The following is a 23665-nucleotide window of genomic DNA, read 5'->3' as shown; positions in this document are numbered from 1 at the left end:
CCGGCCAGCCTTCCGCCAGATGGCCGGGGACCGGACTGAAGCAGGCCAGGCCCCGCTCCCTCCCCTCCCCTCCCCTCCCCGCGGGGGCCTGGCCCAGGCTGCCTTGAGCAAACAGCAGAGGCTCTTCCTCGGGGAGAGGGGGGCACCCCGCCCCCGCCCCCCCCCCGCCGGCCCAGATGGCCCCCTGCCTGTCGGCCCAGCCACGCGTCGCCCAACAGCCCGGGGCATATTTGACGAGCAAATATTGGGCCCGGGCGGCTGTGGCTGGGCCCGGGCGCTCCGCAGCCGACCCCCTTCGCCCCCCCTCGCCCCCCCCCCGCCTGGGCTCTCCAGCGAGCAGGCGGCCCCGAGGACGCCATCTGGCCCCAATTATCCATTAACCAGGGCGCCCTCCGCCTGCGCCCTCCCCAAGCGGCCCGAGCGCCAGCCCCGCCGGCCTCCCCCTTGGGCCCGGCCGCAGCGGGGAGGGGGCGCCGAGGGAGCCGGCCCCCCCGGGGCTCTGCGCTCCGCCAGCCGCCGCCCTCCCCGCCGCAAGGAGCAGCCCCAGGGGCGGCCCGGGGGCGCAGGGCAGCGTGCGCAAAGATGCCCCAGGCGGACCCGCCCGCCGGCCGGCCGGCAGGCAGCGCCCCGCCAAGCCGCTCCCGCCAAGCGGCCCGCCAACGACCAGCCCGGCCCTCGAGGCCCCAGACAGCGGCCGCTCACACGCGGCCGGGCGGCGGCGGCCGGGCGGCGGCGGGCGGCGGGCGGCGGGGGCCGAGGCGGCCTCCCACACCTCGCCGGGGGCGCGCAAAGGAAGGCCGGCCAGGGCGCTCCAGAGCGCACGGCGCCCCAGGGCTCCTGCCGGCCAGGCCGCCTCCTGCCCCGCCTCTCCAGCCCCCCTCCACCCACAGCCCGGCCCCGGAGAGCCGCGGCGCCTCTCCCCCACCCCCCGCCCCCCGCCCTCGCCCCCGCCAGGCAGGCAGGCAGGGGCGCGCAGGGAAAGCGCCCGGCGCCGCCGGCACAGCTCCGCTTTCGGGCGCAGCGCATTGGCGAGGAGGGCGCCGGCCGGCTCTGCTGCGGGGACGGCCGCCCAGCCCCGCGCCCTGCTGCTGGTTAGAGGGCGGCTGCCGGGGGAGGGGGAGGGGGGAGAGACGGCCCTGGGCTCCGCGCTCCCCCTCCTGGCCACGTTTCCTGGGCCGGCGGGCCTGGCCGGCTCCCACACCTCTACCCGGCCGAGTGCCAACTGCCGCTCCTCCGCAACCAGCTCGCCCCCAGGCGGGAAGAAGAGGGCCTGGGTCCGGCCAAGCGGCCCCTGCAGCCCCGTGAGAGAACTCCGCCACTGGCCTCCCTGCCGCTCGTGGGCCGGCAGACTCGGGACTTCTCCGAAAGCCCCCTGCCACAAGGTGCGGCCACCCCCTGCTTCTCGGAAGCCCTTGAAAAGGGAAGTGGACCCATCTCGGCCAGGACAGGCGTCTCCCAGGCTCCTGCCAGGAGGGCTAGAGGAAGCAGCCAGGCTTAGAGGCCCCGGCCTTCATGCCCAAACCTTAGGGGCCCCCGGTGGCAAACAGGAAGCCGGACTGCCTGGCCCTGCTGCTCAGTCAGGCGCCGGCTGCAGCCGGAACAGCCGACCACTTCCTTTCTCTCCCAAAGCAGTCTACAGTATGCTCACCTCCTCCATCCTAGACTCACGGGGCAGGCTAGGCTGAGAGCCTGTGCCTGGCCCAAGGTCACCCGGCAGGCTTCCATGGCCAAGTGGGGCTTAGAACCCTGGTCTCCCAGGAAGGAGGCCGCCGTGGCTCCCTGTTGCTGCCCCCACAGCAACGGCAATTTACAGGTGCACTGTTTCAGGGCTCTTCCCTTGCTAAATCTGACATCAGAAACCACAACATTCAGAAACGGGGGAGGGGGACATTTCAACCTTCCAGGACATTCTTACAAAGGGATTTCAAAGGAAGATTAGAGAGACTGCAGAATTACAACTAATAGGCCGTTTTGCCCTGCGTTTCTCCCTCTCCTGTCCCACGCCTTTCTATCCTGCCAGGCCTCCTGGACTGCTGCTCTCTGGCTCCAGAAGCCAAGCCCCACACAAGCCCACAGGAGGGCCAGGCGTCCAGTCCCGGGAGGCCAGAGTGGCATGGGGGGAGAGAGAGATGGGCGTGAGATCTGGGGGGTGGAAAGTTGCTGCCGCTGCCACCACCACCAAGGCTAGGCAGAGGCTTCTCCCGGCTGCTTCCTGCTAGCCTCCCTGCTCCATGGCTCCCAAAAGCCACCCACCATGCTGAGGATGGGGGGAGAGGGGCGCAGACTCTGGGAAAGGATAGTTGCTGCTGCTGCTGCCAAGCAGTATTGGAATTTAAGACTGGTCATAGCAAGCATGTAGATTGCTGTAATCTGAGTGACAGCCAGATGACAGCTGGTGTCACATGACTTCTCATGACTTAGCAGTAAAGCTGGACTGAACTGGATTAAGCAGAATGAGATCTGACCACTGGGCGGCTGTTGATTGGCTGCTGGACAGGGCCAGAAATGTATATATGTTGTACAGAACTTGTATAGGTGTGGTGTGTGGATTGATGGCCAAGCGGCGCACTCTGTCACTGTGAAATAAAGAGCACTTATTTATTAGTGCTGAGTCTGCTGTGATTACTCGTCTACCGAGCTGTATAGCGCTTCTTAACAAATGCCAATAGGGTTATGGGCCCAGCTCAGCTCAACTGCGCTACGTCCTGGAGGTTCTGAGCAGAGGTACTATCTGTGGAACAAGGGCTGTGGTGAGCAGAAGGCGAGTGAATGTCTGAGGTTGATTCAGACGGTGCAGAGGAGGTGCCCAGCAGGTCTGCCAGCAGCAGTGTGTCCGAGTCAGAGGAGGAGAGCGGCACAGAGCAGGAGCAGCAGGGAGCGGAGGAAATTATGGCTCAAGCTGCAACGTCCTTGCTTGTGGAGAAGCTCACTTCTACCAACTACGATGTGTGGGCGTTACGTATGGAACACTACCTTAAAAGAGAGGCACTGTGGATTTATGCCTCCAACCCCCCCGAACCCAGAAACAGCTCAAGACGTGGTGAAAGACGAGAAGGCACTGGCTACAATAGTGCTGAGTGTAGCTGACGACCAGCTTGTCCATGTCTCGGGAACTCTGAAAGCGAAAGCAGCCTGGGACCCCTTATCCCAAGTCTACGTGCAGAAAACAGCTGGCTCTTTAATAGCCATAACAAGGCATATGTATAGAACTGCTCTTCTGCTGGGGGTTTCTGTTAGAAAACATATTAATGAATTAACTGAATGTTTTCAAATGCTGGAGCAGAGAGGAAAGACTTTGCAGGAAGATGACAAAGTATTTATAATTCTGAGCTCTCTGAGCAGTATAATATGCTTGTCACTGCATTGGAATCTATAGAAACAGACAAGTTAACTCTGCAATACGTGATTGGGAGAATACTGGAGCATGAGAAAAGAGTGATTGCGTCGGAGCCTGGGAAGCCTGCTAAGCCAGAGGGAAGCCTGCCAAGCCAGAAAAAGCAGAGCTTTGCTGGTGGAGAGAAGAATGCGGAGCGGAGTGATTTACAGCAACATGTGGCATTGAGAGTCAGGCGCTGCTACTTCTGTGGAGATACAAATCACCTGAAGCGGAACTGCCCGGAAGCAAGAAAGAAAAGCCGAAGGGAACAGTCTTCACGTGGATTTGTGAGCAGTCAGAAGGCATCACTAGTGCTGACTGGGCACAATGACACAGCCGGTGTCTGGATTTTAGACTCTGGTGCTTCACAAAACATTTGTCAGAATGAGGAACTGTTAAAGGACACACAGGACTCCAGCTTGCTGCATGTTAGCCAAGCTGATGGAAGAAATTCAGAGGTGACATGTGAGGGGAGTGTGTGGTTTCCAGCATTGAACTATGCATTTAAACAGGTGCTATGTGTCCCTGAAATAGAGAACAATTTATTAAGTGTATATGCCCTAGACAGGGCTGGGTTTACTGTAACATTTGCTGGCAAGGCTTGTAAGATATCCAAAGATGGGAAAGTGCTTCTTACAGGGAAGATGTGTAATAATGTGTATGTGGTGGAAAATAGGCATGGGGAGGCTAAAATGATAACTTATAAGAGCCCCCATAATTGCATACATCTTTTACATAGAAGGTTGGCCCATAAAAACTTTGAGACCATAAAGAAAACGCTAGCCTTACTGGGAAATGAAAAAGTTAAAGAGTGTGGGAATTTCTTAGATTGTGAAGTTTGCAAAAGCTCCAAATCAAAGGCTTACCCAGTGGCTAAGCATAGTGAGAGACTCTCAGATACTGCACTCCAAGTAATCCATGCTGATGTCATAGGCCCGTACAGAGAGAGTCACTTGGGTAACCAACATGCATTGATTCTGATTGATGATTACACCAGGTTCTCATGGGTGTATCCTTTAAAAAGAAGTCAGAGGTGTTTGAAACATTCAAGTATTGGGCCAAAAGAGTGCAAAAACAGCTAAAATGTGACTTGGGTTCTCTTCAAACAGATTTTGGGGGTGAGTTCATGTCAAATGAATTTAAGAAATGGTTGCAGGTGCAAGGTGTGCGGCACAGGGTTGCCAATGTGGCGGTGCCAGCAGAAAATGGTATTGCTGAGCGACATGGGGGAATGCTACAGACGAAAATGTATTCCATGTTGCATGATGGAGGGTTGCCAATGACATACTGGGCAGAAGCGATTAAGGCAGCCAGTTATGTTTCTAACAGGATCTGGACCAGGTCCATAAATGACATCCCTTACAGGGTTTTGTACCAGAGGGACCCTAGCTTAGGTTACCTGAGAGTGTTTGGTACAAAAGCCTGGGTTGATGTGCCAGTATCCAAAAGAAGGAAAGGAGGAGCAAGCACTAAGAAACTAACTTTCCTTGGGTATCAGTCTGGCATGAAGGCATACCGATTTGCAGATGAGCATAATTCTCTCAGCTACAGCAGGGCTGCGAATTTTTGTGAGGGAAGTAACTGGGCCAGGATACATGGACAGGAGGAGCCAAAGGAAATTGGGTTTCCATTATCAGATCTCTTGCAAGATGCAGATGGGGTGAAGCAGGAGGGATCTCCTCAGAGAGCTTCATCACCAAGGGCTGAGGAGGAGAGGCAGATTCCTAGGGTGTCCAGTAGAAGCACATGATGTCAATCATGTGCAGATCAAAGAGCCAAAGGATTTTCAGGAGGTAATGGCTTTGGAAAGCAGGGAAAAAGAGGCCTGGCTCAAAGCCATGCAAACAGAGTTTGATTCCCTGAAAGAGAATAAGGTATTCTCTATAACAAAACTGCCAGAACAGAGAAAGGCCATAGGGTGCAGATGGCTTTACAAGGTCAAACAGTGTCCAGAAGGGAAGGTACTCCGGAAGGCCAGGCTCGTGGCTAAGGGTTATTCCCAAATTGAAGGACAGGACTTTGATGAACTGTTTGCTCCTACTGTAAAAGCTGAAACTATACGGGCTGCACTATGTAAAGCTGTGAAAGATAAAATGTTGGTGCACCATTTTGATTTCACCACTGCGTACTTAAATGCAAAAATAAGTGAAGAAATATATATGGAGCAGATCCCTGGTTTTGAATGTAGAGATCAACAGGGAGTACTAAAATTGCACAAAGCACTATATGGGTTGAAGCAGAGTGCACGTGCGTGGTCCCAATGCCTCAGCCAGGCATTGGCTAATCTTGGGTTTAAGCAAGGTGTTGCTGATCCTTGCATGTTTACCAAATGAAGGATTCTGACTGTGTGTTATTTGTGTATGTTGACAATTTGTGTTTGTTGTGTCACACAAATGAACAACTAAAATGGTTTAAGGAGGCTACTGAAAGACTGTTTACAATAAAGCATCTTGGGGACATCCAAAATTATCTGGGGTAGAGATTACCAGGAACCCAGAAGGGTATTTTGAGTTGTGCCAGGAGAAAAAGATTGAGCAGCTCCTAGTAAAATTTAGAATGTCAGAAGCCAAAAGCACTGAGACTCCCATGACAACAGGGTATATGAAAGAGGTGGATGATAAGTTGTTCCATGATAAAAGTCAATACCAATCGTTGGTGGGTTCATTATTATATCTGTCCTGCTGGACAAGACCAGACATTTGTATGGCAGTGCATTTACTTTGTCAGAAATGTGCATGCCCATACACGAAGGACTGGACTGCAGCAAAAAGAGTGCTGCGTTACTTAAAAGGCTCAGCTTCAGCCAGATTGTGTTTAAAGGCTGATCCAGAGGAGACAGTCACGATGTATAGTGACTCCAGTTGGGGAGACAGAGAAGACGGAAAGTCTACCACTGGGTATGTGCTGTATCTACATGGGGCTCTGGTTATATGGAAGTCTTTAAAACAGACTCATGTGTCTACCAGCACATGTGAGGCAGAGTATTCTGCATGAAGTGATATTGAGATTCAGCTGGAGGGGCTGAGTCAACTGGCTAAAGATCTAAATCTTGGTTGGGAAATGCCTGTATGTGTTTACTGTGATAATACTGCAGCACAGCAGTTGGCTGGGTATCAAGGAATAAAAACAAGAAGTAAGCACATCGCAATAAGGTACCAGAATGTCAGGGAAGTGGTCAACAATGGTTTAATGGTTCTAAAACATTGTGCTTCAAGTGTAAACATTGCTGACATCTTTACCAAGTGTTTGCCTACTGAAAAGTTCGAACAGTTCAGGAGTAAATTGGGGCTTGCTATGGCAGTCTAGGAGTGTTGGAATTTAAGACTGGTCATAGCAAGCATGTAGATTGCTGTAATCTGAGTGACAGCCAGATGACAGCTGGTGTCACATGACTGCTCATGATTTAGCAGTAAAGCTGGACTGAACTGGATTAAGCAAGATGAGATCTGACCACTGGGCGGCTAACTGTTGATTGGCTGCTGGACAGGGCCAGAAATGTATATATGTTGTACAGAACTTGTATAGGTGTGGTGTGTGAATTATTGATGGCCAAGCGGAGCACTCTGTCACTGTGAAATAAAGAGCACTTATTTATTAGTGCTGAGTCTGCTGTGATTACTCGTCTACTGAGCTGTATAGCGCTTCTTAACAAACGCCAATAAGCAGAGGCTTCTCCCAAGTGGGAAGTTGACCCCGGGCACTGCAAGGCTTCAAAATAAATCGGGATCAAAGCAGGACTTTGAAGACCCAGGGAACTTGCGGAAGGAGGTAGGTTGATCCCACACGTGGGAGATGTGCATGCGTGTTGACTGGGGAAATTTGCTACAGTTGTGGGAGAATTGCCTGACCAATCAGCCATGCGTTGTTGGTCAATGAAGCTCAAGACTATGCATTCTCCTGGATTTAATAGAGATCTGGGATTCCAGTTTCATTACCAATGCTAATTTCCCCACAGCTGCTACCCCTCTGATTATCACACCTAATTCAATCATGCCTGCTAACGTCATTTCCTTGGTTCTGACATTTACATTGCCATTGGGTGTGTGGATTCACTCTTCTCTACTTAAGGATAGATGGACTCCCATTCAGGCTGTAACTGAAGAAGTGAGCCTGTGACTCACGAAAACTCATATCTTCCCAGAAATTTTGTTGGTCTTTAAGATGCTGCTGGACTCTTGCTCTATTCTAGTGCTAGTGACAGACTGACACAGCTACCCATCACGATCTATTTCAGAACATGGCAGCTCCATTTAGCCACCAGAGTTAATAACTGTCAATATCTACCAGGAATACATTTCATTTCCTTGCCATGTCTTGTGGCCGTGAATTTCATCAGTTAATTAGAGCGCTGGCATGGGGTGGCGGTTTTAGCACCGGACTAAGATCTGGGAGGCCCCATTTCAAACTCTGAGCACAGTTCTGGTCACCATATCTCAAAAAGGACATCACGGAGCTGGAGAAAGGACAGAAGAGTGTCTCGGTTTGTGCCGTTAAGTGCTTACACTCTTAGAAAAGACCCCTTCCTGAGAAGGAATATGTTATCTTATTCAGTGAGACACCACTAGACCGGAATCAATGGTTCCTAGAAACTTGTAAGCACTTGTCCCCGTGGTAATCCCACAAACAGCATCCACAGACAATGAGTCCAAAAGAGAGCTGATTTATTGGAAAACATACAGGTACATTGGCATGAATGGCAATTGGGAGCACAGGGTAGGTCTATAAGGGAAAGTATTGGTCACAACAAGTCAAGGCGCGCCCCCCTCTACTGAGGAGCCGTTCCCACAGGAGATAGCACTGGAACAGGAATTCAGCAGATAGCAATATCGGCATTGAGAGGCACCTGGTGGAATCAAAACTAAAACAGCCACAGTCTGAAAGGCTGCTTAGAGCTGTGGAAAGCAGGCCTGACATCCTGCCCTCCTTCAGGCCCCCTCCCCACCGTTCTCCACCGGTCCAACTGGAGGTGCAGGCTTGTCAGGGTAGGCAGTATGGGACTGGCAGACCAAACGGGGTGCAGACACGTGAAGTGCACGTACCCACTCGTTGTGGGCGGGACCGAAATGTTTCCAACGGACTAGGTAGTGGAGAGACCCATGATGGATGCGAGAGTCCAAGATTTTTGCCACCTCAAAATGTTCCTCCCCCCCAACCATCACTGGTACATCAAGAAGTGGTTCAGGATGCCACTCGGGGGAAGGCACGTGTGGCTTCAGCAAACTGACATGAAAGACAGGATGGATTCTCCTGAGCGATTTTGGGAGTGAAAGTTCCACAGTGACTGGGTTGATGATACGAGCAATGGGGAAGGGACCCACGTACTTGGCACTGAGTTTGTTACACGGGCGGTTGGACCGTAGATTCTTGGTGGACAAATAATCCATGTCCCCCACAGAGTAGTCCTTGCCTGGTGAGCGATGCTTATCAGCTTGATCTTTGTATTTACGTTTAGCTCGCTCCAGATTACGTACCAGCCAAGGCCAGGTTGTCTGAATCGTGTGTACCCAGTCAGCAACACTTTCTCCCCCCTCCACCCCGGAGACATCGTTATGGCTTATGGGACCAAAGTCTTGCCCATAAACGGCCCGAAAGGGGCTAAATCCAGTTGACTGATGCACAGCATTATTATACGCATATTCAGCAAAGGGTAACAATTCAACCCAATCATCCTGATGATAGTTAACATAACAGCGCAAGTAGCATTCCAACAGAGCATTCACTCGTTCGGTTTGGGGGTGGAAAGCACTGGAGAGACCTTGTTCCACCCCCACTAATTTTAAGAAAGCTTTCCAGAATTTAGCCACGTAGTTACTTCCGCGGTCGCTGACCACCTTGCGCGGAAAGGAATGTAGACGGAAGACATGTGACACAAAGAGGCGGGCCAGTTTCGGGGTGGATGGGATACCTGCGCAAGGGACGAGATGCACCTGTTTAGAGAACCGGTCTGTGATTACCCAAAGTACAGTTTTTCCCTCGCTGAGGGGGAGGTCAGTCATAAAATCCATAGCAATCACCTCCCAAGGTCTAGTGGGGGTATCTAACGATTGCAACAATCCGGGAGGTTTCCCTTGGGCCCTTTTGACCATAGTGCAACTGCGAATGAAGGAATCCACGTCGGTCCACATGCCTGCCCACCAAAACTGCCTCCGTAACAAGTGCAATGTTTTTAGGAATCCAAAGTGTCCTGTGGTCTTGGCTCCATGGATCAGCTGTAGGACTTCTTTTCAGAGCACTTTAGGCACATACAGCTTAGAGTCTTTGTACCATAAGCCTCTACATTCAGTTAGAGTGGAGGGGAGGGTCTGCTCAGAGATTTCGGCTTGGCAAGCGGAACGAAGTGAGGCTAAAAAAGAGTCTGTGAGATCCAACCCATCTGGTGGTGTGGGCTCTGCGGTGGAGGGAGGGGATGTCCCCGAGGGGGGTTGGACGGCTGGATTGTCGGAGTGACTGGGCGCCGACGGAGCTGGCGAAGGAGGCGAGGGGGGTGGCGCGGTCATGCTGACCGGTGTGGTTGGGCTTGAAGTGCCCCCCCTTGTGGGGGTTGCGGTGGGAGCCGGGCCTGCGCTCGGGTTTGGACTGCTAGAGTGGGCAGCAAACCCCTTTGAGCAGGAGTGAACAGGGACTCCGTGGGGTGTTCAACCTTGGTTGGGTATTGGGGAAGTCTGGATAGAGCATCAGCCAGGACATTTTGCTTCCCTGGTACATGTTTCAATACGAAATGGAACTGAGCAAAGAAGTCCGCCCAGCGAACTTGTTTCACGGACAGTTTCTGGGCCCCTGTGAGCGCTTCCAGGTTCTTGTGATCGCTCCACACTTCAAAAGGGATGGTAGACCCTTCCAAAAACTGTCTCCACACCGTAAGGACATGGTGGACGGCAGCTGCTTCCTTTTCCAAGATTGGCCAGTTGAGCTGAGATTGCGCGAACTTCTTAGAGAAGTAAGTGCATGGATGCAGAAGACCATCCCCCCTGCTGTAAAAGTGCCCCCCCATTGCTACATCTGAGGCGTCAACCTGAACTATAAACATCTGATCAGGATCGGGATGCTTTAATACTGGCTCAGAGGTAAACAGTCGCTTGAGAGTATCAAAGGCAGTTTGGCACTGGGGGGTCCAGTTGATTTTGGCTGAGGGCAACGTGGCCGCGCTGCCTTTCCCCTTAGTCTTAAGGAGATCCGTGATGGGGTGTGCGATTTGAGCGAAGTTGGAGATGAACTCCCTGTAGAAGTTAGCGAACCTAAGAAATTGCTGAACCTGCTTACGGGTGGAGGGTGGTTCCCAATCGGTTACTGACTGCACCTTGTCAGGATCCATGGTAAGTCCGTGGTGCAAAATTATATAGCCCAGGAAGGTTAACTGTTTTTGGTGAAATTCACACTTAGACACCTGAGCATAGAGGTGATTGTCTCTGAGGCGTTGCAATACTTCCCTCACCAAGGCAACGTGTTAGTCCATAGTTTTAGAGTAAATAAGAATATCATCCAAATAAACCACCATGCCCCTATACAACAAGTCATGTAGGATCTCATTAATGAATTGCATGAAGACCCCCAGGACCCCTTTTAATCCGAAAGGCATCACAAAGAATTCATACATGCCAAAGCAACTGGAAAAGGCAGTGAGAGGTACATCGCTCTCTCGAATCCTGATTCTGTAGTAGGCTTCTACCAAGTCAAGTTCCGTAAAAATTCACCCTTCCTTTAATTGTCCCAAGAGATCCGAGAACAGAGGGATGGGATAGGCATTGGACTGGGTGGCTGCATTTAGTTTTCGGAAGTCGATACATAAGCGCAAGTCACCCGTCTTTTTGCACTCAAGGACAGCCAATGAAGTTGTAGATTCAGGACAGGCAAAAGGAAATACTTCTTTACATGGCGGGAATCTGCTGCCAGATGTTGTGATGGCCAAAGGCAGAGATGACTTTAAAAGGGAATTATACAGACTCGTGGAGGAGGAGAGGTCTATCAGTGGCTACTAGGCATGGTGACTGAAGGGAACCTCCACGTTCAGAGGTAGTCAACCTCTGAATCCCAGGGCCAGGAGGCAACAACAGAGGAAAGCCTCAGCCTCTGTGTCCTTTTCTTGGCCCTCCAGAAGAACTGGTCGGCCACAGTGTGAGATGGGAAGCTGGAGTAGATGGGCCCTCCCTGGCCTGATCCAGCAGGGCCTTTCCAAGTTTTGTCTTCCAGCTCAGCACTTCCCATGGAACGGGCCTCTCTTCGGCCTCCCCAGGTTGGCACACTGCCCCCATGGTAGCATTCCCCTGAAAAACCTGGGTCTCTCCCTGTACTCTGCAAAGGCCTCTCTCTCTCTCTCCCCCTCCTCCCTCCAGACTCAGCAGCGTGGCTTCCTCATCACAGGGCACCAAGAGATGCAGAGGCGATGCCAACGGCTGCCAGCCAGCTCTAGGGGCAGCACTGGCCAGAGGTGGGGGCAGCCGGCACTCAGCCTGGGCAGTGCAGTGGGGTGAGTGCTGGGCAGGGCTCTGGGGGACCCAAGCCCAAATCCCCACGCCCTTGAGCCGCCACTCTCTCTGCTGCTTCCCTTGACAGGCTGTTGCTGTGAGGATGAAGAGGAGGGTGGCGGCGGCGAAGAAGCTGTCTGGGGCCTCCACTGGGCAGAAATGTGAAGTCTCAACTTGGAAACAAAGAGCTCCGCCAGGCTTAGCCAAGGGGCTGAGGGGGCATCCTTCAGCCATCGTCCCTGCCTGGCACCCTGGGGCACTCGTCAAGATAAGAAGGAGTTGGTTTTTTATATGCTGACTTTCTCTACCGCTTAAGGGAGAATCAAACTGGCTTACAATCCCTCCCCCTCCCCACAACAGACACCCTGTGAGGTAGGTGGGGCTGAGAGAGCTGTGAGTAGCCCAAGGTCACCCAGCTGGCTTCGTGTAGAGGAGTGGGGGAATCAAACCCGGTTCTCCAGATCAGACTTCCACCACTCTTAATTACGCCGACGGCAACTGAGCATGGGGTACCCGGAGCACCCGCCCGTAGGCGAGAGCCCTGCTCCGTCCTGCTGAGCTTGGCAGGAGGGGAGGCCAGATGAGAACCCGCCAAAGAGGCCCTCAGGCAAAAAGGGGGGAGGCCTGGATGCCCCCCGTGTGAGCACCGCCCAGGGCTTCCCCCCATAGATGTTGGATTTAACCGCTGGGGCCTAGTTTGATTGGCAGGGGGGGGCTCTGTGCTCCTGTGGAGTCGGCAGTCTCCCAACAGTCATGATCCACTCAGGAGTATCTCAGCGCCCAAGAAGAGGTGTCAGGTTGGTCAGCCTGGCTCTGAGTGTGTCTCGCTGCTCTTCTGCCTCCCGCGCTACGAAGAAGTAGCAACGCTGCAGCTAACATGAGAAAAGCAGTACAGACCCCTGAGCAGCTGGGAGAGAGACAGAGGAGGAGCTTAGAGACAGCTGTAGCTGGCTGAAGGTAATTGCTGTGCTGTTGATTGCTGAGGGGTGGGGCAGACAGTATTTAAACAGGATCTGTTTGCCAGAGGCGCGAGCCTTTGGCACGAGCCGAAGGGCGCAAGCACAAGGGCTCTTGGCCTGGGGTCTGGCCTGGGGGCCCTGTAATAAAAAAATTTGTGTGTGTGCTGAGTGTTTTGCTTCTTCATGGAGGGAGCCTTGAAAGAAGGTTTGTCAGGGGAACTATCAGAGTAGCCTAGGAAGGAAACTTCAACAATGGATCACAGCACTATGGCTAGTGAGGGAGCTGAGGCAGTAACATGCAAGGTCTTTGGCATGTTTGTCTTTTTACCTGAGGGTAACATTAATTACATTTGCTGCAAGTGTAAGTTGGTAGCCCTGCTGGAGGAGAAGATACAGGGTCTTGAGGCACGCTTGTCCACACTCCATTTTTTAAAGGAAGGTGAAGAGTTCATGGACAGAACTCATGAAGCTCTCTATAGCGAGCAATGGGAGCAGGAGAGTAAGGAATCTGAACAAGTGGAGGTACAAGCAACACAGGAGGAGGATGCATGGAGGAATGTGGCCCACAGGAGTAGGAAAATCAGGACACATCCTGATCCTCTCTTGCTCAGCAATCAGTTCCAGGATCTCCCAATAGATACTGATTCTGGACCACTGGAACAAGGGCTATCCCCCCAAAGCATGGAAGAAACTTCTCAGGCTCCTGCGCATGACAGGACTCGATCTTCCACTCCACAATTTAGGAAGAGGCGTGTTCTCATAATTGGGGATTCCCTACTGAGAGGGGTAGAGTCTAAAGTATGCCGACCTGACTTGTTGTCCCGAGAGGTCCGCTGTTTACCAGGTGCACGCATCCAGGATGTGACAGAAAGGGTAGGAAGATTCATCAAGCCCACAGATTATTACCCTTTCTTGTTCGTTCATGTGGGAACAAATGATATTGCCCGGCACAGCCCAGAACGTATTAAAAGAGACTACATGGCTCTGGGGGCGCAGGTTGTGTTTTTATCTGTTCTGCCTGTTGAAGGTCATGGCTTAGGAAGGGAAAGACGAATACTCCAAATTAATGACTGGCTGTGTAGGTGGTGTCGTCAAGAAAGGTTTGTATTTCTGGACCATGGCTTACGCTTTCGAGAAGAAGCTCTTCTGTCGGGGGATGGTTTACACCTCACGAGGGTGGGAAAAAATGTGTTTGGAGAGCCTTGCAAACCTGATCAGGAGGGCTTTAAACTAAATCCTATGGGGGAGCGAGACAACAACTTAAAGCCTTGTATGCTGATAATACCTGGAGACGAGAACAATAAAGATTTGCAGGGAGTGGCATGTATGCAAGGAAACATAAACTCACAAGTAAGTACAGAAACGAAAACCACGGGGCACATAAACCATGGATTCCGATGTCTGTACACTAATGCGCAGAGTATGGGAAACAAGCAGGAAGAACTCGGAGCCCTAATACAGGAAGGGGATTTTGACCTAATAGGCATTTCTGAAACTTGGTGGTATGTCACTCATGATTGGAATATTAAGATTGAGGGGTACAACTTGTTTAAAAGGGATAGACAGAAACTCCAGATATAATAGGTTGTCAATTTGGGAGAAATCATTTTAAAGTTAAGGCTTATGCTGATGATCTAGTTTGTTTTTTGTCTAATCTGATTAGTCAAATTGATATTTGGAACAAGACAATTGAGGTTTATGGAAAACTTGAAGGGTTTAAAGTAAATAAAAACAAAACTAACATATTGGTTAAAAATATGACATCCTTGCAGCAGCAAGAACTATAAAAAAGATCAGGCTTTACTATAACACATAAAATAAAATATTTGGGTATTTGGTTAACCCCAAACAATCTTAATTTATTTAAAAACAAATTCTTATAGATTTAAAAAAACTGGGGGGGGGGGAAATACCCCTATCATTATGGGGTAGAATTTCAGTAATTAAAATGATGGTATTACCTAAAATGCTTTTTTATTTCAAGATTTACCAATTATTAAAGGGGCTCAAATATTTAAAATTTGGAAAAAAGATATTTTACAGATTTTATGGGGCAAAGAAAGACATAGAATAGCATATAATAACCTAATTGAATCAAAAGAAACAGGAGGTTTGGTGTTACCAGATTTAAGAATGTATTATGAGGCATCTTGCTTTGTTTGGCTAAAGACTTGGATTTTGTTGGAGAATCCCAAATTATTGGAAATAGAATGTTTTAATTTACGGTTTGGATGGCATGTATATTTGTGGTATGATAAGGAAAAGGTAAATAAAGATTTCAGTGTTCATATTATTAGGTTTGGTTTATTTCAAATTTGGAAAAAATATAAAAGGTATTTGGAAAACAAAACTTCGGGATGGATTAATCCAGTAGAAGCATTTATGAAGAGAGGGATACATTTAAATTTAGATACGGATATAGAGAGAGAAATTATGGATTGTAAGGAAGGAGATTGGGTTTTAAAAAGTAGAGAAGAACTTAATATTAAAGATTGGTTTATTTATTATAAATTAAAAGACATATTTAATAAAGATAAGTTAGTAGGATTTAATAAAAACAAATCCAAATTTGAAAGTATATTATTAAAAGGAAATAAGGGATTGATAGGAAGGGTATATCGATTGTTAATAGAAGTAAATTTAGAACAAGAAAGAATTAAACCAGTAATGTTGAAATGGATGAAAGAATTAGGATATAATATTGATTTGGAAATATGGGAAAAATGTGGAAGAAAGAATTCAAATTTACAATAACTAACGAAATTAGAGAGAATTTATATAAAATGTTTTATAGGTGGTATACAACTCCAGAGATGGTAAGCAAAATGAAAAAAGGAGACATGGATTTATGCTGGAAATGTGGAAAAGAAAAAGGCACTTTTATGCACGCCTGATGGATATGTAAAAAAATTTAAAAAAATTGGAAAAAGGTTATAAGAGAAACTAATAATTTGATTAATATGAGAGTAAAAAAAAAAATCCTGCATTTTGTTTATTGGGGATTCCCCAGGAAAAGATGGATAGAAATGATACGGTTATTTGTCAATATAGTTTTGCTGCTGCAAGAATTGTAATAGCCAAAGTCTGGAAGCAAGTAAATAAACCTTCAATTAGGGACTGGAGAGAAAAATTATGGATGTATATGAGGATGGCCAAATTAACAGAATTCCTACATGGAAAAGATATGGAAGAATTTAAAATAACATGGGCAAAGGCCGTCACATATGGGGATAAACTGGCAAAAATGGATTTTACTAAATTAGTTAGTGAATTATAGAAACAGGTTTTGTATATTCTTTATATTATTGATAATATTGATCTCTTTAAAACTGTTTAGACACTTCTTCGGAAGTCTGGTGATGGGTCACTTTTTATGGTGGGTGGAGGGGCAAAGGGGTTCTTTGAACTTTCTATTTTTTTAATTTAGATTGTATTAATGTAGATTTTTTCATTGATACTCTTTTGTATTTTCTTTTATATTTTCTTTTATTATTGTTTTCTTGTTTGTTTTATTTTATGTTATAAAAATAAAAAAAATATATAAAAAGGGATAGACAGATAAGGAAGGGGGGAGGAGTAGCACTGTATGTCAAAGATGTGTACACTTGTGAAGAGGTACATGAATCTGAGCATGGTAGTGCAGTCAAGACTCTACGGGTAAATATAAAAGGAATAAGAAATAACCGTGATATTCTGGTGGGGGTCTGCTATTGACCGCCAAACCAGGCAGAGGACTTGGATGGGATGCTCCTAGACCAGATCACAAAGTTCTCAAAGAGAAAGGACATGGTGGTCATGGGAGATTTCAATTATCCGGATATCTGTTGGAAGTCCAACGCTGCTAAAAATGCAAGATCCAATACATTCCTGGCTTGTCTTGCTGACAACTTCCTATTCCAGAAGGTGGACAGGGAAACAAGGGGGGCTGCTATCTTAGACTTGATTCTCACCAACAGGGAAGAACTGGTTGATGAGGTTAAAGTAGTAGGCACCCTGGGTAGTAGTGACCATGTATTCTTGGAATTTACAATCTTGGGGAAAGGAAAACCTGTACGCAATCAGACATATAGGTTGGACTTTAAAAGAGGAAATTTTAACAAACTTAACCTTATGCTAGGTAGAATCCCATGGTCAGAAATACTTAAGGAGAAGGGAGTTCAAGAAGGGTGGGCATTTCTTAAAAATGAAATTCTGAAGGCGCAATCCCAAACCATTCCTTTGAGAAATAAAAATGGGAGGGGCCTAAAGAGGCCAGGGTGGCTCCATAAACAGCTTTTTAAAGAGTTGAGAAATAAAAAAGACTCATTGGTTCTTGTAGGTTATCCGGGCTGTGTAACCATGGTCTTGGTATTTTCTTTCCTGACGTTTCGCCAGCAGCTGTGGCAGGCATCTTCAGAGGAGTAACACTGAAGGACAGTGTCTCTCAGTGTCAAGTGTGTAGGAAGAGTAATATATAGTCAGAAAGGAGTTTGAGCTGAATCATTGTCCTGCAAAAAGTAACAAAGGTAATGTGCTAACCATTGTCCTGTAAGTATCAAGATAATGTGCTAATGAGGGTGTGGTATTGGTTCTTGTAGGTTATCCGGGCTGTGTAACCGTGGTCTTGGAATTTTCTTTCCTGACGTTTCGCCAGCAACTGTGGCAGGCATCTTCAGAGTAGTAACACTGAAGGACAGTGTCTCTCAGTGTCAAGGGTGTAGGAAGAGTAATATATAGTCAGAGAGGGGTTGGGTTGGAGCTGAGTATTGTCCTGCAAAAGTATTGTCCTGTAAGTATCAAGATAATGTGCTAATGAGGGTATGGTATGTTAATATGGAACCATTGTATCCTGAAGTGATCTGTTAATGTGTGTAATCCGAAACTAATCTGTATGGCTATTGTTGAATGTTGTCTTTGTCTGGAGGTTTTTCAGGGCAGGAAGCCAAGCCTTATTCATTCTTAAACTCTCCTCTTTTCTGTTAAAGTTGTGCTGACATCAGCACAACTTTAACAGAAAAGAGGAGAGTTTAAGAATGAATAAGGCTTGGCTTCCTGCCCTGAAAAACCTCCAGACAAAGACAACATTCAACAATAGCCATACAGATTAGTTTCGGATTACACACATTAACAGATCACTTCAGGATACAATGGTTCCATATTAACATACCATACCCTCATTAGCACATTATCTTGATACTTACAGGACAATACTTTTGCAGGACAATACTCAGCTCCAACCCAACCCCTCTCTGACTATATATTACTCTTCCTACACCCTTGACACTGAGAGACACTGTCCTTCAGTGTTACTACTCTGAAGATGCCTGCCACAGTTGCTGGCGAAACGTCAGGAAAGAAAATTCCAAGACCACGGTTACACAGCCCGGATAACCTACAAGAACCAATGAACTCTGACCGTGAAAGCCTTCGACAATATAAGGGTGTGGTATGTTAATATGGAACCATTGTATCCTGAAGTGATCTGTTAATGTGTGAAATCCAAAGCTATCTGCATGGCTATTGTTGACTGTAGTCTTTGTTAGTCTGGAGGTTTTCAAGACAGGAAGCCAAGCCTTATTCATTCTTAAACTCTCTTCTTTTCTGTTAAAGTTGTGCTGATGTTTATGAATTTCAATGGCTTCTCTGTGCAATCTGACAAAATAGTTGGTAGAATTGTCCAGTCTTTCAGTGTCTTGGAATAAGACCCTGTGTCCTGTTTGTGAAGGTCCATGTTCAGCCACTGCTGATTTCTCAGGTTGACCAAGTCTGCAGTATCTTTCATGTTCTTTGATCCTTGTTTTTATGCTGCGTTTTGTTGTCCCGATGTAAACTGGTCCACAGCTGCAAGGTATACGATATACTCCTGCAGAGGTGAGGGGGTTTCTTTTGTCTTTTGCTGATCGTAGCATCTGTTGTATTTTCTTGATGGGTTTAAACACTGTTTGTAGGTTATGTTTTTTCAAAAGTTTCTCCATCCTATCAGTGACTCCTTTAATAAATGGCAAGAATACCTTTCCTATGGGAGACTGTTTTTCCTGAGTTTTCTGATTTTTGTTTGGTTTAATGGCCCTTCTGATTTCATTCTTGGAATAGCCGTTTGCTAGCAGTGCGTGATTTAGATGATTAGTTTCTTTCTTGAGAAACTGTGGTTCACAGATCCGTCTTGCACGGTCCATTAATGTTTTGATTATTCCTCTTTTCTGTCGGGGGTGGTGGTTGGAGTTTTTGTGTAAGTAGCGATCTGTGTGAGTTGGTTTCCGGTAGACCTTGTGACCTAACTGAAAGTTTGTTTTATGGATGACAAGGGTATCAAGAAATGGGAGTTTACCCTCAATTTCCTTTTCCATAGTAAACTGAATGTTTGGATGGATATTATTAAGATGGTTTAGAAAGTCCATTAATTTTTCTTCACCATGGCTCCAAATAGTATATGTGTCATCTACGAATCTGAACCAGACTGTAGGTTTGTAAGGTGCCGATTCTAATGCTGTCTTTTCAAAACAATCCATGTAAAAGTTTGCTATTACTGGACTGAGTGGACTTCCCAAAGCTACTCCATCAATCTGTTCATAAAATTCTTTATCCCATAGGAAATAACTTGTTTTCAGAAGACTCATTTAGGAAGTGGAAGGAGGGCCTTATAACCAAAGAGGAATATAAAGAAATAACTAGTGCTTGTAGGGAGAGTGTTAGGAAAGCTAAAGCTTAGTATGAACTTAGGCTAGCGAGAGATGATAAATGCAACAAAAAAGGGTTCTTTTCCTATGTACAGAGTAGGAGTAAGAACAAGGACAAGATAAGCCCATTGTGTGGACCGGAAAGTGAAATTGTAACAGGAGATGAAGAGAGGGCAGAACTCCTCAATTCCTACTTTTCCTCAGTCTTTTCTCGTGAGGGAAGTGGTGCTCAACATGGCATAAACAGAACATGTGATGAGGGAAGGGATTTGCAGCCTAGAATTGGCATTGGGGTAGTGCACAAAAACCTGGTTTCTTTAAATGAAACAAAATCCTCTGGGCCAGATGAATTGCACCCAAGGGTACTCAAAGAACTTGCAGATGTAATTTTAGAACCTCTGTCCATTATTTTTGAAAAGTCTTGGCAAACAGTTGAGGTGCCAGAAGACTGGAGGCGGGCAAATGTTGTCCCCATCTTCAAGAAGGGGAAAAAGGAGGATCCAGGTAACTACCGACCCATCATCTTGACTTCTATTCCAGGAAAAGTGTTCGAACAAATCATCAAACAGTCCGTCCTTGAGCATTTAGAAAGGATAGATCTGATCACTAAGAGCCAGCACGGGTTTCTCAAGAATAAGTCATGTCAGACTAATCTTATCTCCTTTTTTGAGGAAGTTACTACCTTGCTGGATCAGGGGAATGCTGTAGACATAGTTTATCTAGATTTCAGTAAGGCTTTTGATAAGGTATTCTAGTTGACAAATTGGGAAAATGTGGTTTAGATCCTATTATTGTTAGATGGATCTGCAACTGGTTGACAGATCGTATCCAAAGAGTGCTAGTTAATGGTTCCTCATCCACTTGGAGAGAAGTGACTAGTGGAGTTCCTCAGGGATCTGTGCTGGGCCCTGTGCTGTTCAATATTTGTATAAATGATTTGGATGAAGGAATAGAGGGGATGCTTATTAAATTTGCAGATGATACTAAATTGGGAGGGGTAGCAAATACGGTAGAAGACAGAGCCAAGATGCAGGATGATCTTGACAGGCTGGAGAAGTGGGCTAGAACTAATAAAATGCACTTCAACAAAGACAAATGTAAAGTTTTGAATTTAGGTAGGAAAAATCAAATGCATAATTATAGGATGGGGGAGACTTGTTTGAGCAGTAGTGTGTGCGAAAAGGATCTTGGGGTCTTAGTAGACCAAACACTGAACATGAGTCAGCAGTGTGATGCGGTAGCTAAAAAGGCAAATGCAGTCTTGGGCTGCATCAACAGAAGTATAGTGTCCAGATCACGCGAAGTGATGGTATCGCTTTACTCTGCTCTGGTTAGACCTCACCTAGAGTACTGTGTTCAGTTTTGGGCACCACAATTTCAGAAAGATGTAGACAAGCTGGAACATGTCCAGAGGAGGGCAACAAAGATGGTGAGGGGTCTGGAGACCAAGTCCTATGAGGAAAGGTTGAAGGAGCTGGGTATTAGGGCTGTTGATTAGGTTCGGCCCGAACAGAAAAACAGCCGAATTTCTCTCAATTCAGCGGTTTTTCGGTTTGGATGAACCGAACTCAAAAAGGGTAGGGAACCGGGGAGCCGAATTGGCCAAGTTCGGGGTGTTCCCAAATAAATTCGGCCGATTCGGGCCGTTTCCCTCACCCCACGTGCCTTCAGGGAGCTTCCCTGGAGACGCGCGGGGTGCCCTTTAAACAGATCGGCACCTCCCGGCTGGGAGGCGCAAATCTGTTTAAAGGGCACCCCGCGCCTCTCCAGGGAAGCCCCCTGAATGGATGCGGGGTGCCCTTTAAAGAGATCTGTGCCTCCTGGCTGGGAGGCGCAGATCTGTTTAAAGGGCACCCCGCGCCTCTCCAGGGGAGCCCCCTGAAGGGGGGCGGGGTGCCCTTTAAAGAGATCTGCGCCTCCCAGCTGGGAGTCCCGGCAGGGCTGGGGGGGGGTCTGGAAACCCTCTGCGCTGCCTGCGCAGACAGCGCAGAGGGTCTTGCCAGCCCCCCGCCAGCCCTGCCGGGAGTCCAGGCAGGGCTGGGGGGGTGTCTGGAAACCCTCTGCACTCTCTGCGCAGAGAGCGCAGAGGCGCTTGACAGCCCCCCACCTGCCTTCCCGGGAGTCCCGGGAGGGGGGGAGGGGGGTCTTTAAACCTCTCTGCGCTGCCTGCGCAGACAGCGCAGAAGGGCTTGTTTAAAAGGCACCCCACGCGCCTTCAGGGGGCTTCCCTGAAGGCGCGTGGGGGGCCCTTTAAACAGATCTGTTTAAAGGGCCCCCGCGCGCCTTCAGGGAATCCCCCTGAAGGCGCGCGGGGGGCGAATTTTCCCCCGAACTCCGGATCCCCCCGAATTTCCGGGGATCCGAAGCGGGGGAGTTCGGACTCCAGCACAGCCTGAATAAAAACAGGCCGAATTTTGCCGAAGCCGAACTATACCGAATTTTTTTTTCAACAGCCCTACTGGGTATGTTTAGCCTGAAGAGGAGAAGACTGAGAGGGGAGATGATAACCATGTTCAAGTACTTGAGGGGCTGTCATATAGAGGAAGGTGCCGAGTTGTTTTCTGTTGCCCCAGAAGGTCAGACCAGAACCAACGGGTTGAAATTGAATCAAAAGAGTTTCCGTCTAGACATTAGGAAGAATTTTCTAATAGTTAGAGCGGTTCCTCAGTGGAACAGGCTTCCTTGGGAGGTGGTGGGCTCTCCTTTCCTGGAGGTTTTTAAGAAGAGGTTAGATGGCCATCTGTCAGCAATGCTGATTCTGTGACCTTAGGCAGATGATGAGAGGGAGGGCATCTTGGCCATCTTCTTGTCACTAGGTGTGTGTGTGTGTGTGGAAAGTAGTTGTGAATTTCCTGCATTGTGCAGGGGGTTGGACTTGATGGCCCTGGTGGTCCCTTCCAACTCTATGATTCTATGACCCTCTAAAGGAGAAAATGGTTGTTTTATTTTACGGACCTTTCTCATCTTGTATTAAAGGCAGTTTTCTTCAATACGGTGCATGTGCCGTTGACATTCCTCCCCGTAGCTCTTCGGCTGTTTCTGAACTCTGCTGATGTACTCAAGGTGGCCCTGTGCTGCAGGAGGGGCTGGCTGGGCTAACCTCCATTCCGCTCCCCCCTCTTACAGTACAAATCATTATATGCTATGGGAAATGTATTGGAAATGTATTCTTTGATTTGAAATATATTCTTTATACTCAATAAAGTATATCTGCACTTATAAACATGCCACTCTCAGCATATAAGAGGTGGCATCCCTTATTATAGTTACACCAAGCACTTGCATATGTTACAGGCCTCAAGTATAAGAGGCCCAGTGTTGCTCCTTAGTTAGAAGCTAATAAAAGAATCCATAGATGGCCTTAGTATGTTTTCATAAGCGAGCTTCCCACATAAGGACCAGCTAGGAACCTTCTTAGTTAACCTTGGCAGGCACCAAGGTCCAAGATAAGGATAGCAATGATTTAGGATCAAACAGAAAAGCACCTGACACTGGTGGGTCTTCTCTGCTCATTAGAGAGCATTAGATCACCACTTTCTCTGCAACGCCTCTGATTCTCTAATAGGGTATGTTAATCCTGGGGTCCCTAGTGTTGGGTATTTGGGTCCTTACGTGATGTATTGCATCTTTGTACCACCCATTAGCAAAGACTATATTCGTGCTTGCAATCCTTTGATGTCGGTGTGTGAATTGTCCTGCGCTTTGGGCAATTTTCACCCGTTTGTGTATTGGCCAATAAACAAACTGCTTTGAAATCTTCAACCTCCTGCTGTTTTATTGTCATTGGGTATTGATACAATAATACAGGCATTTCATCTGGCACCCAGCGTCACCAGGGCAGGCCTCCTGGTCTTGTCCCGCCAGAACTTTTGAGAAGCCAAAAAGTTGGGAGTGAGTTGGTTCTTGTAGGTTATCCGGGCTGTGTAACCGTGGTCTTGGAATTTTCTTTCCTGACGTTTCGCCAGCAACTGTGGCAGGCATCTTCAGAGTAGTAACACTGAAGGACAGTGTCTCTCAGTGTCAAGGGTGTAGAAAGAGTAATATATAGTCAGAAAGGGGTTGGGTTTGAGCTGAGTATTGTCCTGCAAAAGTATTGTCCTGTAAGTATCAAGATAATGTGCTAATGAGGATATGGTATGTTAATATGGAACCATTGTATCCTGAAGTGATCTGTTAATGTGTGTAATCCAAAACTAATCTGTATGGCTATTG

At 48.0% G+C, this 23665-nt stretch overlaps 1 protein-coding gene across 1 annotated transcript; it reads left to right on the top strand.

The window, feature by feature from the left end:
- Window positions 1-19: 19 nt before the first annotated feature.
- LOC130474985 (basic salivary proline-rich protein 1-like) lies at window positions 20-12003 on the top strand. Its single transcript, XM_056846675.1, has 5 exons — window positions 20-848; window positions 955-1638; window positions 3024-3201; window positions 11707-11840; window positions 11927-12003. Exons 1-5 carry the CDS (start codon window positions 20-22, stop codon window positions 12001-12003), a joined length of 1902 nt encoding a protein of 633 aa, XP_056702653.1.
- The last annotated feature ends 11662 nt before the right edge of the window (window positions 12004-23665 follow it).

This window comes from Euleptes europaea, chromosome 3 (assembly GCF_029931775.1).
Source record: "Euleptes europaea isolate rEulEur1 chromosome 3, rEulEur1.hap1, whole genome shotgun sequence".
In the NCBI taxonomy this organism is placed as follows: domain Eukaryota; kingdom Metazoa; phylum Chordata; class Lepidosauria; order Squamata; family Sphaerodactylidae; genus Euleptes; species Euleptes europaea.
Note: the sequence above shows the minus strand (reverse complement) of the source record. Positions and strands in the feature narration are given on the sequence as shown.

Bases quoted from the DNA above. Each gene is read 5' to 3' on its own strand.
- LOC130474985 (XM_056846675.1), top strand. From the start codon at position 20: ATGGCCGGGGACCGGACTGAAGCAGGCCAGGCCCCGCTCCCTCCCCTC. The intron at 1,639-3,023 runs GTATGCTCACCT...CCCCGAACCCAG, and splicing joins CTCTCCCAAAGCAGTCTACA to AAACAGCTCAAGACGTGGTG. The intron at 3,202-11,706 runs GTATAGAACTGC...TCCTCCCTCCAG, and splicing joins ATAGCCATAACAAGGCATAT to ACTCAGCAGCGTGGCTTCCT.